The sequence below is a fragment of the Physeter macrocephalus genome, chromosome 5 (assembly GCF_002837175.3).
Source record: "Physeter macrocephalus isolate SW-GA chromosome 5, ASM283717v5, whole genome shotgun sequence".
Lineage (NCBI taxonomy): Eukaryota > Metazoa > Chordata > Mammalia > Artiodactyla > Physeteridae > Physeter > Physeter macrocephalus.
The window spans coordinates 49,696,733-49,716,249 of record NC_041218.1 but is presented as its reverse complement, the minus strand read 5'-3'; the positions used below and the strand labels follow the sequence as shown (position 1 = coordinate 49,716,249).

Below are 19,517 nucleotides of genomic sequence, written 5' to 3'. Positions count from 1 at the left end.
AACAATTTTTAAATTATCTGTTTAAAATGAAATTCATCATATTTACTACCTCTTTTATATTCATTTCAGTGTCTTTAAATATTTTTTCCGGCCTCTTGAATCACAGTGACAGGAGCTTTAGGAACATGGCTTTAGGCATATATCTTAACTTAGTGCTTTGGTATAATTATCAGTGGCACTTAGTGATTTATGCTAGAAGAAGTTGGTGTTAACTTTGTTTAGTATCATGAAACTTGTTTTGTCATTGGGGTAACATTGGAAAGTGAGATGTAAAAAGAAAGCAAAGTGACTAATTTTTAAATTTTTTCCTCACTTCAGTTGCCTGCCCTCTGGTGGAGAAGTTAGTGAAATCAGCAAACTGTGTGAAAAGTCCAGGAAAAAAGTTAATAATTGTTTAATTTAGTATCTGAAAAGTTTAATATATGTTATCATTTCAGGTTTAGTTTTTAGTCTTATAAACTTCGGAGGGCACAAATGTGGCATTAAACTTTTAAGCATAAATAGATTTCTTAGAGATACAAATTTTTATTTCTAATTATGTTTCTGTGTTTTTCAAAATATTTTGTTACTGTTTCTAAGGTTCTTTTTGAAGTCTCACAAAGTTTAAAAATGGAAAATGAAGAATTTAAGAAGAGATACAATGATGCTACCTCCAAAGCCCTCCAGCTTGAGGAAGATATTGTGTCAGTCACACATAAAGCGATTGAAAAAGAAACTGAATTAGACAGGTATTCCCGATGCTTTAAAAAAGTATCTTCATGTTTTAAAACTGTTTTAAGAAAGTTGTTTTTGTCTATGTTAATGTTATTTAACTTTAACTCAGTTTAAAGGACAAACTCAGAAAGGCACAATATGAAAGAGAACAGCTTGAATGTCAATTGAAGACAGAAAAGGATGAGAAGGAACTTTATAAGGTAATTTATTCTTTACATTTTTATTAGTTATCTTTTGCTGTGTAACATATTACCCCAAAACTTAGTGGTCAGGAATTTGGGAGCAGCTTAGCTGAGTGGTTCTTGCTCAGGGTCTCTAGTGTCGTTGCAGTCAGGATGTTGGCAAGGGCTGCAGTCAGCTAAAGGCTCAATTAGAACTGGAGAATCTGCTGTCAAAGTGGCTCACTCACATGACTTTTGGCAGGAGGCCCTTCAGTTTCTTGGAATGTTGCCTCTTCAGTGGCTGCTTGAATGTTCTCACAATATGGCAGCCAGCTTCCCTCAGAATGAACTATACAAGAGAGAGCAAGGAGGAAGTCAGTGCATTTTATGACCTGGTCTCCAAGTTGTACACTGATGCTTCTTCTTTATCTTATTAATTAGAAGCAAGTCACTCCAGCTGATACTCAGGAGAAGGGAATTAGGCTCCACTTCTTTAAGAGAGGAGAATCAAAGGTTTTGGGAGTATATTTTAAAGCTGCCTCATTGTGTATAGTCCCTAAAAGTTAGTTTTCAGGGAATTAAATTGCTGGTGTTTTAGATACTTAGCAGGTAATGTATAATAAGTCAAAGAGTTGTATTGGTAATAAGATACCTGTTTATCAGAATTTGTGCAACTAATTATTTTCCCCTTTTAAGAATATATAAACCTTAAGGAGAGCATTAATTTACTTCAGTGAAGATCATGTTTTGGAGTTTGCCTTTTGGAATAATCTTCAGAGACTGTCATTTTTAAAAAGATCCTGTTGACAAATCTTCACCTTTTGAAGTTTTTCCTCCTTTCCTTTTTAAGTGACTCTGAAGTAGGGTAGTGAGCTTTAGTTGTCAATAATGTTGTGGATGCGTATTGGGACTTACTTATTTTAAGTGGCTCATAAGCAGTTCCTGAAGGAAGTTCCAGATGAGGAATTTCAAGAACAGTCTGAGGTAAGTCAGTATTATTTGGATAGATTCAATCTCCTTATTAGATTAGAAAAGGACAGTACTCATTTATATATTGATATTATGGTATATATTAAAGATAAAACATAAAACTGTGCATATATTCAGTATTTGAGAGTCTCAATTTGTACTAAGAAGCTAAAATATGATTTATTGTATTACCAGTGGGTTTTTTCCTCCTTCTCTTTAAAAAACAACTATTCATTTATTTATATACATTGATAAGCTAGATACCAACATTGGGTACCCAAGTATGAAATTCCAAATCTGTTCTGAGGATCACCTCTTTTTTCTTCCATTTTTATTGAGATATAATTGGCATATAGCACTGTATAAGTTTATAGTGTACAGCATAATGATTTGACTTGTATACATCATGGAATGTTTACCACAATAAGTTTAGTGAACATTCATCATCTCATATAGATATAAAATAGAAGATTTTTTTTCCTTGTAATGAGAACTCTAAGGATTTACTCTCTTAATAACTTTCATATCAATATATAACATACAGCAGTGTTAATTTTAGTTATCATGTGGTACATTACATCCCTAGTACTTACTTATCTTATAACTGGAAGTTTGTACCTTTTGATTACTTTCATAATTCCCCCCTTCCCCCGACCCTCTGCCTCAGGTCACCACAAATCTGATCTCTTTTTTCACGAGTTTGTGAAGTTTAATTGACCTACACACAACTGAATTTAGTTTCTGGTGCACAGCATAGTGATTTGATATTTCTGTACATTTCAAAATGATCACCACAATAAATCTAGTTACCACCTGTCACTATACAAAGGTATTACATAATTATTGACTATATTCCCTATGCTGTACACTTCATACCTGTGACTGATTTTATTTTGTAACTGGAAATTTGTACCTCTTAATCTTCCTCACGTGTTTCTCTCATCCTCTCCCCGCAATCCAGCAACCACTTGTTTGTTCTCTTCATCTATGACTGTTTCTTTTTTATGTTTTTTCATTTGTTTTGTTTCTTAGATTCCACATTTAAGTGACTTATTTCACTTAGCATAATACCGTCTAGGTCTGTCCCATGTTGTTGCAGATGGCAAGGTTTTTCTTTTTTATGGCTGAGTAATAGTCCAGTGTGTGTGTGTGTGTGTGTGTGTGTGTGTGTGTATGTACACACCACGTCTTCTTTATCCATTCATCTATTGATGGGCACGAGGCAGGATGAATTGGGAGATTGGGATTGACATATATACACTATTGACACTATGTATAAAATAGATAACTAATGAGAACCTACTGTATAGCGCAGGGAACTCAGTGCTCTGTGGTGACCTAAATGAGAAGGAAATCCAAAAAAGAGGGGATAAATGTATATGTATAGCTGATTCACTTTGCTGTACAATATAAACTAACACAATATTGTAAAGCAACTATACTCTAATTGAAAAAAAAAATTGATGGGCACTTAGGTTGCTTCCATATCTTGGCTGTTGTAGGTAATGCTGCAACATAGGGGTGCTTATAGCTTCTCAAATTAGTGTTTCGTTTTCTTCAGAGAAACACCCAGGAGTGGAATTGCTGGATCATATGGTTCTATTTTTAACTTTTTTTTTTTTTAAAGGTCGCACTGTGCGGCATCTTAGTTCCCCAGTCAGGGATTGACCCTGTGCCCCCTGCATTGGGAGCATAGAGTCTTAACTACTGGACCACCAGGAAAGTGCCTATTTTTAAATTTTTGAGGAACCTCCATACTGTTTTCCATAGTGACTGCACCAATTTACATTCCCACTAACAGTGCAGGGGGGGGTTCCCTTTTCTCCACATTCTTGCCAACACTTGTTATTTGTTGTCTTTTTTTTTTTTTTTTTTGTGGTACGCAGGACTCTCACTGTTGTGGCCTCTCCCATTGCGGAGCACAGGCTCAGTGGCCATGGCTCATGGGCCTAGCCGCTCCGCGGCATGTGGGATCTTCCCGGACCGGGGCACGAACCCGTGTCCTCTGCATCGGCAGGTGGACTCTCAACCACTGCGCCACCAGGGAAGCCCTGTTGTCTTTTGATAGTAGCCATTCTAACAGGTGTGAGGTGATATCTCATTGATGTGGTATTTGATTTCTATTTTCCTGATGATTAGTGATGTTGAACACCTTTTCATTTGCCTGTTGATCATCTGTATGTCTTCTTTGGAGAAATGTCTATTCAGGTTCTCTGCCCATTTTTAAATTGGGCTTGTGTTTTTGATGTTGAGTCGTATGAGTTCTTTGTATATTTTAGATATTAACTCCATGTTGGTTGGATATATCACTTGCAAATATCTTCTCCCATTCAGTAGGTGGCCTTTTCATTTTGTTGACAGTTTCCTTTGCTGGGTAAAAGCTTTTTAGATTGATGTAGTCCCATTTGTTTTATTTTTGCTTTTGATTCCCTTGCCTGAGGACACATCCAAAAAAATATTGCTAAGACTGATGTCAAAAAGCATACTGCCTATGTTTTCTTCTAGAAGTTTTATGGTTTCAGGTTTTACATTTAAGTCTTTAATCCATTTTGAGTTTATATATGGTGTGAGAAATCATCAGTTTGATGATTTTGCATGTAGCTGTCCAGTTTTCCCAATACCATTTATTGAAGAGGTTGTCTTTTCCCTGTTGTAATATTCTTGCCTCCTTTGTCATAGATAAATTGCTTATATAAGTGTGGGTTCATTTCTGGGCTTTCTGTTCTGTTCCATTGATCTTTGTGTCTGTCTTTTTTTTTTTTTTTTAATTTTTGGCTGCATTGGGTCTTCATTGCTGTGCGTGGGCTTTCTCCAGTTGCGGCAAGGGGGGGCTACTCTTCGTTGCGGTGTGCGGGCTTCTCATTGCGGTGGCTTTTCTTGTGGAGCACGGGCTCTAGGTGCGCGGGCTTCAGTAGTTGTGGCACGCGGGCTCTAGACCACAGGCTCAGTAGTTGTGGTGCACGGGCTCAGTTGCTCTGCGGCATGTGGGATCTTCCCGGACCAGGGATCGAACCCGTGTCCCCTGCATTGGCAGGCAGATTATTAACCACTGTGCCACCAGGGAAGTCCCAAAGTTTTTTTTTTTGGGGGGGGGGGGGGGTGGTGCGGTGTGCCTCGAGGTGTGCGGTATCTTATTTCCCTGACCAGGGATCGAACCCATGCTCCCTGCAGTGGAAGCTGGAGTCATAACTCCTGGACCACCAGGGAAGTCCTAGGTGTCTGTTTTTGTGCAGTACCATACTGTTTTGATTACTATAGCTTTGTAGTATACAAAGTATAGTTAATGTGATATACTGCATTAAAAAATTGAAGGAAAAGATCATATGATCATCTCAGTAAATGCAGAAAAAGCTTTTGACAGAATTCAGCATTCATTTGTGGTAAAACCTCAAGTGGGTATAGAGAGAATATACCTCAACATAATAAAAGCCATATATGACAAACCCACAGCTAACATCATAACGTACTCAGTGGTGAAAAGCTTGAAAGCACTTTCTTTAAGATCAGGAAAAAGATAAGGATGCCCACTCTGACTACGTTTATTCCACATAGTATTGGAAGTCCTAGCCACAGCAATCAGACAAGAAAAAGAAAGAAAAGGAATCCAAATTGGAAAGGAAGTAGTAAAACTGTCACTGTTTGCAGATGACATGATACTATATACAGAAAATCCTAAAGATGCCACCTTTTAAAAAGCTACTGTTATTCCTCAATGAGTTTGGTTAAGTTGCAAGGTACAAAATTAATATATGGAAATCTGTTGCATTTCCATATACTAACAAACTCTCGGAAAGAGAAATTAAGAAAACAATCCCATTTACAATCAAAAAGAATAAAATAGGAAAAAGTCTAAGGAGTTAAAAGCCCTGTACTGGGAAAACTATGAGACATTGATGAAAGAAATTGAAGATGACACAAACAAACGGAAAGATATGCTGTGCGTATGGACTGGAAGAATATACATCGTTAAAATGACCCAAGGCAATCTACAGATTCAGTGCATCCCTATTAAAATATCTTTGGTGTTATTCACAGAACTAGAACAAATAATTCTAAAATCTGTATGGAGGACTTCCCTGGTGGCGCAGTGGTTGAGAGTCCGCCTGACAATGTAGGGGACACGGGTTCGTGGCCCGGTCTGGGAAGATCCCACATGCCGCGGAGCGGCTGGGCCCGTGAGCCATGGCCGCTGAGCCTGCGTGTCCGGAGCCTGTGCTCCGCAACGGGAGAGGCCACAATGGTGAGAGGCCCGCATACGGCAAAAAAAAATAAAATAAAATAAAAAAATAATAAAATAAAATAAAATCTGTATGGAAACACAACAGACCCTGAATAGCCAAAACAATCCTGAGAAGAACAAAGCTGGAGGTGTCATGCTCCCTTATTTCAAACTATACCACAAAGCTACAGTAATTTCCTTCTTATTTTGGGCTGTGGTTAATTTTTTTTTTAGTCTTTAAAATTTTTTGCCTTTAAAATAAAAAATGGGGTCCACTGTGCACCTCATTGCAGAGCATAGATAGGAACATTTTGTATGTCATGGGTTATACCCATTCTGTTTCTTGGAACAACCATCCCCAGAGCGTGAGCGTGAGCGTGTGTGTGTGTGTGTGTGTGTGTGTGTCACTGGTGGATGATTTTATGATTTGACTCTAAGGAAGAGTGCCCAGGTATAATGTTTGGTTTTTGAACAAGATTTTGTGAAAAAAGGAAGTAATACAGATATCTAGAGAAAGAATTGATACAGTTAGATACAGTGTCTGTTTTTTTGGGGTTTTTTTTGCAAACTACTTTCAAATGCAGTTTTTTAAAGTTATAAAGGATTTTTTAACTAAATGAAGATTTTGCATCTGTAATAATTTTTTATTTAATGTTACTATGAATTTCAGTGATAATGTTTCAGTTTTGTGCCAGGAAAAGACCTGGGCATTATTTCTCTGTGGATAATTAAGTACTTTCCATGTTGTTTCTCTGTTAGAATAGTGGGAGATAATTAGGTAAATAGCATGTCTATGTTTTCAGTCATTTTACTTCAATAATAAATTAAATAAAATGAATTCTGAAGGTATACTAGTTAGTATTGGGAAGGGTTTAGGAAGGTCCTAAGTAAGCCAGGACCTCGTTTACTTAAACTTTACTTACCTGGTTTGATGCTTGAGAGGTGTAATGATAATTAGAATGACTTATTTTGGAAAGAGGAAAACTTTTCCCTGAAGCGTCACCTTTCCATCCTGCCTTTCTTTTCTCTCTTCTATCCTGAGAAACAGTACTTCCAATGTTTTGTAGAGGGTTGACAAGTACATTTTAGGGTAAATCCAGAATTTATTTTTCTTTTACTGCTCTAAATTATTTATTCCTTATATTCCTTTTTTCTTTCTGCAAAGATTTTGTGTGTCTCTGTTGTACACCTGAATGACGAGTCCTTTGCATAAGACTTGGGAGGGAGGAAGGGAAAGAACGAGGTGTCTTGGGGGTTTACTGTTTTACAGTGTGCTAATATATCCTGTTTTCTGTAGGAATTAGCAGTTGGGATCAAAGTGACTCTGAAATTTCCATTTGAATACACTCTCCCAACCTCCCAGTGTCCTGAACAGTATTTCATTTATATGCATGTATGCTGAAAATTGGAAGTAAAACTTCCCTAGGGATTTTTGTTTTGTGTTTTTTTGGCAAGGAGATTCCATTTACCGAGTGTGGTAAGACCTACTATACTGTTAATCTCAGAAACATACTTTCCCTTTCAAATTGTTCTCATGAGTGACCAAATAGTTTCCTTTGCCTCTCTCCTCTAACCCCTATTGGATCATGTGACCCATCCCTGGCCTAACAGAATTTAGAGGGATTGGTAAGAAATGCTTTCATGAGCTGATGATTATGAAAATTGGGTAGTGTTTTCAAAGTGATGCTGCAAAGGTCTTGGCTGCTAATACCTTAAGATTATCTGGAGTTATATTCTATCCTTGTGAACAGGAATTAGTCTTCAGCATTGCATACATTAAGAGTAAAGTGCAAGAAGTATGTTAATTCATTTCTCTTTGATGCTCTTAACCAAAGCAAGATACTCTTTATAGTGGAAACCAGATACTTGTGCTCTTTATAATTTCAGTTATGGAATTTGATTTGTGTATATGCTATGAACAACAGCAGCCAAAGTTCCTGGAAAAATCAATATAGTTGGGTTAATTAATCAACAAATATATTTTTAGGCACACAGGAAGTAAATGACATAGTATTTTTTCATAAGCAAAAAATTGTTTAAGATGTTCTTGAATGTATTCCTTTAGTTTTCCAGAATCTGGTCATGCCTTTATATATGAATTTGCCTGTAACGTAATGTTTACCCAAAAGAACAACTAAATTCATTTGTAATTTTAAAGAGAACTAACTTAAAATCATCAAAGGAAAAGACTTTAGAGATCAGGTAGTGTTAGACCTTAGAATTAATCTCTTTGGAACACTAAAACAGCAACAACAAAACTCAGAAAAGCTGTGTTCTGCTCCCATGTACTTGGCTAGTCATTTGGCAGAATTTGGGTCTCCTGACTTCTCGTCTAGTGAATCTTCCCTTCTCTTGGATCATATTTGGGTTAGAGATAAATAATAATATTTTAAACTTTGAGTAACTTAGGTTATAGAGTTAGAAAGAATATTCTTGACATTTTCAAGCACTGTTTCAGGTACATTTGAAGAATACAGAAATAGAAAATACCAAGCTTGTGTCAGAGGTCCAGACTTTAAAGAATTTAGATGGGAGCAAAGAAAACATGATTACTCATTTCAAAGAAGAGATTAGCAGACTGCAGTTCTGTTTGGCTGAAAAGGAGAATCTACAAAGGGCTTTCTTGCTTACAACCTCTAAGGTAAGTAGTTTTGCAATATGTATTTGAAGATTGTAAAATATTATCTCTATTAAATGTATACAGTATGGTCGTTTTTATTTTTAATCTTTCCTCCCCCAGCTTCTTTTTTGGAAAAAGTTCAAACTTATAGAAGAGTTGAAAGAACAGAAAAATGAATACATATATATCCTTAAATATTTTGCTATCTTTATCTCCCCCATTTATATGCCTTCTCCTCCCCACCCCAGCCATTTGAAAGTCAGTTGCAGGCATTATGACATTTCACCCTAAATACTTTAGCATGTCTCTCTTATTAACAAGTACATTCTTCTGTATAACCGTAATACCATTATGACATCTAAGGAATTTTATATTGATATGATAATATTCATGCTCGTATATAGTTTTAGTCCACATTCAAATTGTCCCACATGTATTTTTGCATAACCTTTAAAATTGCTTGATCCCCGGTAGTCAGAGATCACACATTAATGATTATTGTTGTGTTCGTGGTCTGCTCTAATCTAGAACAGTGTCCCTATACCGTTTGTCTTTTATGACATTGATATTTTTTAAGAATTCAGGCTTGTCTGAGAGAATATTCCATAATCTAGATTTGTCTGTTGTTTCCTCATGACTAGATTCATGTCGAAGATTTTTGGCAAGAAAAGGTGTAGATGATGTTTTGTATATTCTGGTCCAATCACATCAAAAATCATGTAATATCAATTCCATTCTTGCTGATATTAGGTTTAATCATGTGTTTAAAGTTATGTCTGGCTGTCTCTCCATATATTGGTGCCTTTCTCTCTTTGTGATTATTGAGTAATCTGTGGGGTAATACTTCGAGATCATGTGAACATCCTACTTCCCAATACTCTTTGACCCAGTGTTTTTTATCTCTTGATGATCCTTACCTACATCAGTTATTGAATTAATGATTGCAAAATGGTGATTTTAAAAATGCTGTCATTCCTTTTATGTTTATTAATAGGTATTCTTTTATTATAATGAGGTGGTTCCCTGTTGCCCTCTCCCCTTTTTTTATTATCACTATAGACTCTGATTCTTTTTTGTTCAGTATATTATACATCAGCGGTCCCCAACCTTTTTGGCACCAGGGACTGGTTTCGTGGAAGACGGTTTTTCCTCAGGGCGGTGGGGGTGGGATGGTTTGGGCTGATTCAAGCACATTACATTTATTGTGCACTTTATTTCTATTATTACACTGTAATATATAATGAAATAATTATACAACTCACCATAATGCAGAATCAGTGGAAGCCCTGAGCTTGTTTTCCTGCAACTAGATGGTCCCATCTGGGGGTAAATGGAGACAGTGACACCCGAAGTGTGTTGCTTATGTCCAGTCTACTCTGTAAGATGCAGCTTCATTGTCACTTGCCACTCATTGATAGGGTTTTGATACGAGTCTGCAAGCAGTTGATTTATTGTGGTGTCTGTGCAGTCAAACCTCTCTGCTAATGATAATCTGTATTTGCAGCCTCTCCCCAGCGCTAGCATCAGCGCCTCAGCTCCACCTCAGACCATCAGGCATTAGGTTCTCATAAGGAGCGCGCAATCTAGATCCCTCGCATGCGCAGTTCACAGTAGGGTTCGCGCTCCGACGAGAAGCTAATGCTGCTGCTCATCTGACAGGAGGCGGAGCTCAGGTGGTAATGCGAGCGATGGGGAGTGACTAAATACAGATGAAGTTTCGCTGGCTTGCCTGCCACTCACCTCCTGCTCTGTGGCCCGGTTCCTAACAGGACATGGACTGCTAATGGTCTGTGGCCGGGAGTTGGGGACGCCTGTTATACATCATCATTATTCTTTTTCATACTCAAATTGTCCTATGTTTAGCTAGGGGGGAACCTTCTCAAACCTGCTCTTGTGTGTCTTTCTGATATGTCCTCCTAATGCTTTGAATACTTCCTTGTTTTGTGGTAGAACTGTGTATTACAGTTTTAGGTTCTTCTTCAGATCTGGTATTACCCATTTCTCCAAAGAGCCCGATTTTTTTCCAGCCAAGAACTGGATCCTTTTGCTACTTTGCACTTTCAGTAGATAGACATTTTAAGTCTTAAATTTATATTGATATCTCCAGTTCAAATTCAGTATCTCCTAGGGCTCTTCCTTATCTTCCTCCATTACATATTTATGTATCTCTTCTCCCAGAGTGAGAACTCTTGTTTCCAAAACGTTATATCTATTCATGTTTTCTAACCAGCTGTACATGCCAGTAGTTTCAGAATTATTATATCAATGCCACTTCCAACAGTATGTCTACTAAATAAAATTAAGATCTTTTCCAGCTCTTTTATCTTAGAATATTTCACTAAGGATGTACAGAGTACCATGTTCAAAGGTTACTTGAATTAAATTTTTTTTTTTTTTTTTTTTTTTTTGTGGTACCCGGGCCTCTCACTGTTGTGGCTTCTCCCGTTGCGGAGCACAGGCTCCGGACGTGCAGGCTCAGCAGCCATGGCTCACGGGCCCAGCCGCTCCGCGGCACGTGGGATCTTCCTGGACCGGGGCACGAACCCGTGTCCCCTGCATCGGCAGGCGGACTCTCAACCACTGCGCCACCAGGGAAGCCCTTGAATTAATTTTTTTAACATATTTATGTTATGAATTTGTAATACAGTTCAGTTTTTTTGTTTTCTCCTAACCTTTTCCTTTAATTTAATTTTATTTTTTTAAAAATGTTTTTATTTTGTTTATTTTTGGTCGCGTTGGATCTTCGTTGCTGCGCACGGGCTTACTCTAGTTGCCTCGGGCAGGGGCTACTCTTCTTTGTGGTGCTCGGGCTTCTCATTGCGGTGGCTTCTCTTGTTGCGGAGCACGGGCTCTAGGCGCGCGGGCTTCAGTAGTTGAGGCACACAGCTTAGTTGCTCCCCTGCATGTGGGATCTTCCTGGACCAGGGATCGAACCCGTGTGCACTGAATTGGCAGGCGGATTCTTAACCACTGCGCTACCAGGGAAGTCCTAATTTTATTTTTTGAATATGTAAAATAGTTGTATCATTCAGAGTCAAAATGAAACAAAAAAAATTTACTCTTCCCTAAAAAACTCCTTTCTTACCTGTACCCATAGTTAAACATTTTCACTAGTTTCCAGTTTTTTCTTCTTATGTTTGTTTTTGCAAAAATAAGCTTGGTGTATGTGTGTGCGTGCACATACCCTTCTCTATCCCCTTCTTTCTTAAAAGTGCCATGCTATTTATACTCCTTTTCACTTTGCTTTTTTTCATTGAACAATATAGACTGGAAATCATTCCCTAGCAGTTCATAGAGATCTTCCTAATTTTTAAAAAAATGGCTGTGTAATAATAACTACATTGTTTAGATTTACCTTGATTTATTCATTAACTTTTATGGATGGAGTATTATGTGGTTTTTAGTAGTTTGCTAATAAATACACTCAGGTATAGTTTATGTAACACTTAAAACATCAGATGTGCATGATATTTAGAATTAATGAATAAGACCCAAGTTACTTTTCAGGGTATTGAATGTAGCAGATGAAAACAGGAAGGCGAAAAGCATGTTTGATTATTTATTTGTTATTTAATAAGATGCTACTTAAGCAAGACTTCTGTGAGGAAAGCATAGGTATAGAAATACCTGGAGAAATTGATGCCTGGTTGTTAAAACGTTTTAAAAAATTATAAAAGCAATACAAAAATCATGTTTATAAAAAAAATTCAAGTAGTATGTGAGGGTACAAGGTAAAAGTAACCCATATCATTTCCCAGATGTATTATTATAGAATTTTAAATTTTACTAGAAATCTGTGAATGTACATACAATATTTATATTTTAACGAAAATGAGAATATAGTGTTACAAAAACTTTTTAAAAATTTACGGAACGTCTAGACATCTTGCAGTATGAGTACACATACAGATCTTCCTCATTCATTAGAACAGCTTTGTAGGGAATTCCCTGGTGATCCAGTAGTTAAGACTGCGCGCTTCCACTGCTGGGGGCCTGGGTTTGATCCCTGGAATTAAGATCCTGCAAGCCGCGAGGCCAAAAAAAACCCCAACTTTGTAGTATCTCTCCTTTTATTTAACAGCTGTGTAGTATGCAGTTGTTTTTAGTTTTAGTGTACAACCCTTAGGTATTATAAGCATGATGGCAGTAAACATTCTTGTACAGATATCTAGGCACGTGTATAAATCTGTAGAATAAATTCCTCAAAGTGCAATTGTCAGGTTGAATGTTTACATTTTCAGTTATTTTCAAATTGCCTTTCAAAAAAATTAATGTATCAACAGGGTGTGACATATACTGCTGCTAGTAATGGTTGCATAGACTTTCATTGTCTGGAGGATATATCATAGTTTATTTATAATAAATTCCTGTTTAGACATTTGATTTTTAATAATTTTTCATAATCTTAATATTTACTGGATCCCTGCAAAACTAACCCTGCAAAACTAAACCTATGTCCATACCCTTTAATCAGAAACTCATGAAAATAAAACTGATAGATCAAAAGCCATGTGCTTTTTAAAGGTGTTGATGATTGTTTGAAAAATCTGATAAGAATGGTTACCACTTATAGATTCTATAAGCCCACATGTTTGTAAATGTGCCAGTTTTCCTAAACCATCCAAATATTAGAGCATTACTTTTTTTCAGTCTTTGTTAGCTTGAAAGAGGATGAATGGTATTTGTTTTACCTTCTTTATTTGAATATTTTAGTTGAATATTTTTTCTATGTATAATAGCCGTTTATTTTAAAGAAATTTCATGTTCATGCCTTTCTCCATATTCTTCCTTTTTTGGTTTTTTTTTTTTTTTTGGTTTAAAATTTTTCCATTTCTTATTGATTAGAAAATCTGTATCAGAGTATTATACATTTTTTGAATATATTACAAATAATTTTCTTCTAGTTCTCTTTTTTGCTTTTTTCCCTTCTGATATATCGAAGCTGATAACATTTATATATTAGCTCTATTAATGTTATACTTAGAAAGATTTTTGTCACCCCAGCATTACATAAATAATCATTTACATTTCCTTCTAAGTAGCTAACAATTTAAAAACGGTGAATGGGTTGCACTTTTTGAATTTACATTATTTCTAATACAGAGATTAAAAATAGGAATGTTGAATAAACTAGATTTGTTGAGCTCATAATGTCTGTTTAATATTACAGGAAATAATTTTATGGCAATTTTTATTTTTTATAAATTTATTTATTTGGCTTTGTTGGGTCTTCATTGCTGTGCGTGGGCTTTCTCTAGTTGTGGCGAGTGAGGGCTACTCTTCGTTGCAGTGCACGGGCTTCTCCTTGCCGTGGCTTCTGTTGTTGTGGAGCACGGGCTCCAGGCACGCAGGCTCAGTAGTTGTGGTGCATGGGCTTAGTTGCTCCGCGGCATGTGGGATCTTCCCAAACCAGGGCTCGAACCCGTGTCCCTTGCAATGGCAGGCAAATTCTTAACCACTGCGCCACCAGGGAAGCCCTATCATGGCAATTTTGACTTTTTAAAGATACTTTTAGGTTTGGTAAGAGGTGCTAATGTAATAGTATATTAATATTATATTGGATATGTTTTAGGTTAGATCATAGGAAACATTTTTTTAACCAACATTTTTGGAGTTACAAAGAAGTTTTTGTAATTATTTTTATTGCTTATCATAAAAAATGAGGGTCAGTAGTTCTAGCTGGAGAGATTCTGGGGGACAGAAGCTTCCATTTGAGTCTCTGTTTAGCTAAGCATTGGTTATGTTGCCTGACTTCCTGTACTTCAGGTTTGTCACGTATAAAGTGATAGTAGTGATGCGTCGGGTTGTTATATGGGGGTCTCTAAAACAAAGTCACATCTTAAATTTTTTATAGACATACGTACTTCATCTAAGTCATGCATAGAAAAGCAATATTTAATTTAAAATTTTAGATCTGTTGAAATAGGAATAAATATTGTTTCTGCTTCTGTTTTTTTACTTGAATGGTTTAATTACAGATATATTTATCTGCCTTTCTTCAGGAAGATACAGTTTTTTTCAAGGAGCAACTTCGTAAAGCAGAGGAACAGGTTCAGGCAACTCGGCAGGAAGCTGTCTTTCTGGCTAAAGAACTTAGTGATGCTATAAATGTGCGGGATAAGACGATGGCAGATCTGCACACCGCACGCTTGGAAAATGAGAGAGTGAAAAAGCAGTTAGCTGATGCAGTGGCAGAGCTTAAACTAAGTGCTGTGAGAAAAGACCAGGTAAAGCGGGTTAATTTTGAATTTCCATTTTGGTCAAAAACTCACGATAAGCTTATGAAAGAGAATGAGTTATGTTAAAATAATTGAGGTCAGATTCCTTGTCACAGAATTTTAAATTGCCATTCATTTTGTTTAGTCATTGTAACTTCTTGGGTTGAAATTAATGCAGGCTTTAAGAAAAACTTCTGTAAGCAAATTCATAATTGTTAGTAAAAGCTGCTCTATTATTGTTAATTAAACTTTCTGATATGAGGTATATATTGCTTTGTTTAGAATTTATTTACTAGCTGCATAAAATGGTACTATGGTTATTTAACAGGATATGCTTGCTTCTCAGGAGATAGAATATTCTTTTCAAGTGTTTTGTTTTTGTTTGTTTGTTTGCTTGTTCTTTAATGAACCTTAGTCCTAGGATTATAAAGCTGGATTTGTTAGGAGACCTAATGTGACTCTGTAGCCAAAACTCCAAAACAAATAAAAATTAAGAGCTAGAAAGAAAAAAGCAAAAAGAAAGTTAGATTTACTACTACATTATGAGATTTGAGATTTTTATGTTTCTCTTAGAGGAAGAGTTTATTTCTCTCTTAGGAAAAGACTGATACACTGGAACACGAACTGAGAAGAGAAGTTGAAGATCTGAAACTTCGTCTTCAGATGGCAGCAGATCATTATAAAGAAAAATTCAAGGAATGCCAGAGGCTCCAAAAACAAATAAACAAACTTTCAGACCAATCAGTAAGTATAATTGAATTCATCACAGTAAAATAATTCCTTTATCAATATTTTTGTTTACAAATCAAATTTATAATGTTATACCCTTTGAATATAATTTCTCTCTGCTTCATTTCACACTACTGGCCTAATGTAGTGATAATTTTTTTTAAATCTGGAATTTTTATTTGTTGGAGAAATAAAATATTCTGTTTTGTAACATTTAGGTCAGTTAGTAAAGTGATGTGTGTAACTTTAGTCTTTGTTGGCCTTTAAGACAGCAGCAGCTTTGTGGACTTTTCAGGATATATTTATATGATGCATGGTTGCTGAAGGAGGGAAATGTAACTCATTTAACCATTGTTAACATTTTGAATAGGCTAATAACAATAGTGTCTTCACAAAGAAAAGTGGGAGTCAGCAGAAAGTGAATGATGCCTCAATAAACACAGACCCAGCTACTACTGCCTCTACGCTTGATGTAAAGCCACCACCTTCTACAGGTAAAAATCTTTTAGACTTTTTGTATGAAGTGTCCTGCCTTGAAAAGTATTTATACTCATTTATACTGCCAGTTCCGTGTGTCAGAATTTTAGGGAGCTTTTAAAAAATCCTTCTAAGTGAGGGATTGAGGCAAAGGGAAAGTAGGTCTAAAAGGTCTTAAAAGTAAGTCATGCATGTGGTGAATATACAAAATGTGAGTGTGAACTAGTATTTATCTTCGTGAGCATGGTTAATCAAATGAGCTGGTGTTTGTAAGTGCAAATGCTTATAGTATTTGATCTATAGGAAGAGAGCCAAGAATTGAATTTTTAATTAATATTCTACTAACACTGTGGAATTCTGAACCATTTATGTCACTTTAATTGTACAATTCTGTGAGGGAAAACTTAAAAATCCCTTTAATTCTATTCATGTTTCTCTCTTTCTTGCCTTTTTTTTGTTTTTGTTTTGTTTTGTTTTGGCTGCTTTGAATCATTAGGGTACTTTTCCTCATTAGTGTACCTGTTGGTGGATAAGTTAAATATTTTATTAGTTTATTAACAGAACAGATTAGAGAGACATAGTGAATACATGAACAACATGAAAATTTAAATTAACTCTAGGTTTTCACTTGTCCTAATGTCTTTTGTTCACCTTATGTTAAAGATTTGACAATAACAAAAATAAACACTAGAGCATGTAAAGTATATTTAATTGTGTAGTGTTTGGGGCAATTGGTGTTTTAGACTTTTTAAATGTATTATAAGTTTCCTATACTATTAAATATTTAGATTCAACTGCTGTAGAACAGGATCCTGCCTTCCATTTCTATATATCCTGTGTAGTACCAAGAAAGGTGTTATATTGACTTAATAAAGACTTATTGAATAGTAGTGAAGGACTAGAAAAATGATTTAATGTGTTTTCTCAAAGAGTATGGCTTTCCTATATATCCTATCTATTAAGTATATAAAGAACAATTTCTGTGCCATTTTAGAGCTATTTTTAGCTAGTTAAAAAAGTAATGATTTTTTAAATTATTGAATGAAAAATTAAAAATTAAAAATTAAAAAAAAATTCTCATCTAATGTTTATATTGTCCTTCTCTATTTAGTGTATGAATAGATGTTTTAAAATAGATGTTTCTCTCCTTTAGTATTCCATTTATTATATTTCACAGTATACTGACCCTCATGTTATTCTGACCAGGAAGATAATACAAGGATCAAAATAATTTTTAATCTTTTAATTTTCTGCCTTGTTATAGCTGAGATGGATTTTGACAATCTAACTAAGGGACAAGTCTCTGAAATGACCAAAGAAATTGCTGCAGAAAAGTATAATAAATGTAAACAACTCTTGCAGGTAAGCTAGCTCTCTTGTAAGAGAAAGATTTATCGAATGTAATGGCTTAGCTTATCTTTATTGTTTTGATTGATGGATATCCCAGGGTTTCTTTTTTATACCCATTTACTGATATTTAGTTTCACTTTTGAGATGATAAGTGGGGGTTGTTCTGTGTACCTGTTCATGTAGGCATGTGTGTAAAATCATGATCCTTGGGAATTCCTTGGTGGTCCAATGGTTAGGATTCGGCACTTTCACTGCCGTGGGTCTGGGTTCGATCCCTGGTTGGGGAGCTAAGATCCCACAAGCTGCACAGCATGGGCAAAAAAAAAAGAAAACACGATCCTAAAACTATTGTTTTCTGTTCCCCTGATGTCCTTCTCTTGATAATGGGCAAGTGATTAATTGAGGTTGGGGTTGGATATTGTCTGTCTTCTTCTTCTGATAAGGATACATGAAAAATGTTTGAACTGCATAAAAGGAAAGTATTCTTTTTTACACTTACTGTAATAATAGCAAAGACTTTCACCACATCCTAAAGTGACTAGATTTGTAAAGTGGAAAAAAAGGAATGGTACCCAAATGAGTGGTTGCCTTTACGGTATTATTTTGATTATATTAAACTATTATTCAAACATTTAAGTTTTGCAACTTCCTAGTAGTATTCACTCCTGGAGTATTTAAAGGACAAAGGGAAAATGCTTCTTATTTGTACCTGATTTGGGGAAGAGAGGAAAAGATGTTTTGTGTATGTTTTTTTGTTCGTTCAATTAAATATTTTTTGTGTGTGTTTGTTTCTCTGTTCATGTGGAGAGGAGAGGGATAATTTTTAGAGCCATATAAGGAAATTCATATATTATTATAGTAATTAACTTAAAATATTTTATGTTACTGTCTTGATAATATTAGTTTAATGTAATCCTTTAATCAGACTTTGAACTGAACATTTTTGTTGCTTCAGAAGGTCCTTCTGTAGAGGGTTGATGAGAACAGTTTTACCCTTGAGGTCAAAGTAGTTGCTTATAAGGGACTAACCTATTTTTCAGTAAGTATGAAACAATTTTGGATGAATATTTTTTTTTTTTTTTTTGTGGTATGCGGGCCTCCCTCTGCTGCGGCCTCTCCCGTTGCGGAGCACAGGCTCCGGACGCACAGGCTCAGCGGCCATGGCTCACGGGCCCAGCCGCTCCGCGGCATGTGGGATCCTCCCAGACCGGGGCGCGAACCCGGTTCCCCTGCATCGGCAGGCGGACGCGCAACCACTGCGCCACCAGGGAAGCCCTGGATGAATATTTTAAAAAATCTCATTATATAGTATTATTGAAAGGAAGATAGAATATTCTTTCAAGCTAAAAACTTCCTCAAGGTAATTTTTGTTTTTTTTTACAACTGTGTTGTAGTACAATTGAAATTCAATAAACTGCATATATTTAAAGTCTGCAGTTCTGTTTTGCTATACATATATGTGTGTGTGTGTGTGTGTGTATATATATATATATCCATTACTCCATTAGCTTTTTTGTACTCATTTACAACTCATCCCTCCCTCTCTCACCACTCCTGGGAAACCATCGGCTTGCTTTCTGCCACTACAGATTAGCCTATCTTTTGTACTGTTTCTATAAATGGAATCATATGGTATGTTCTTCTTTTCCTGTCCCCTTTCAGCACAGTTATTTTGAGATTTGTTTATGTTGTTGCTTGTTATTGGTAGTTTATTCCTTTTTTGTTTGTTTTTTTAATAAATTTTATTTATTAAAATTTTTTTTAACATCTTTATTGGAGTATAATTGCTTTACAATGGTGTGTTAGTTTCTGCTTTATAACAAAGTGAATCAGTTATACATATATTCCCATATCTCTTCCCTCTTGCGTCTCCCTCCCTCCCACCCTCCCTATCCCACCCCTCTAGGTGGTCACAAAGCACCAGCTGATCTCCCTGTGCTGTGAGCTCATCTCCCTGTGCTATGTGGCTGCTTCCCACTAGCTATCTGTTTTACATTTGGTAGTGTATATATGTCCATGCCACTCTCTCACTTTGTCCCAGCTTACCCTTCCCCCTCCTC

The 19,517-nt window shown here is 36.1% G+C and overlaps 1 protein-coding gene across 1 annotated transcript in view; it reads left to right on the top strand.

The window, feature by feature from the left end:
• Positions 1 to 19,517, top strand: part of TAX1BP1 (Tax1 binding protein 1) — a 96,019-nt gene that overhangs the window by 45,920 nt on the left and 30,582 nt on the right. The window contains exons 6-12 of the mRNA XM_007129553.4: positions 580 to 728; positions 824 to 914; positions 8,522 to 8,704; positions 14,686 to 14,910; positions 15,499 to 15,645; positions 16,001 to 16,124; positions 17,372 to 17,469. Coding sequence (XP_007129615.2) covers positions 580 to 728; positions 824 to 914; positions 8,522 to 8,704; positions 14,686 to 14,910; positions 15,499 to 15,645; positions 16,001 to 16,124; positions 17,372 to 17,469 — 1,017 coding nt within the window. The remainder of the gene's footprint in view (positions 1 to 579; positions 729 to 823; positions 915 to 8,521; positions 8,705 to 14,685; positions 14,911 to 15,498; positions 15,646 to 16,000; positions 16,125 to 17,371; positions 17,470 to 19,517) is intronic.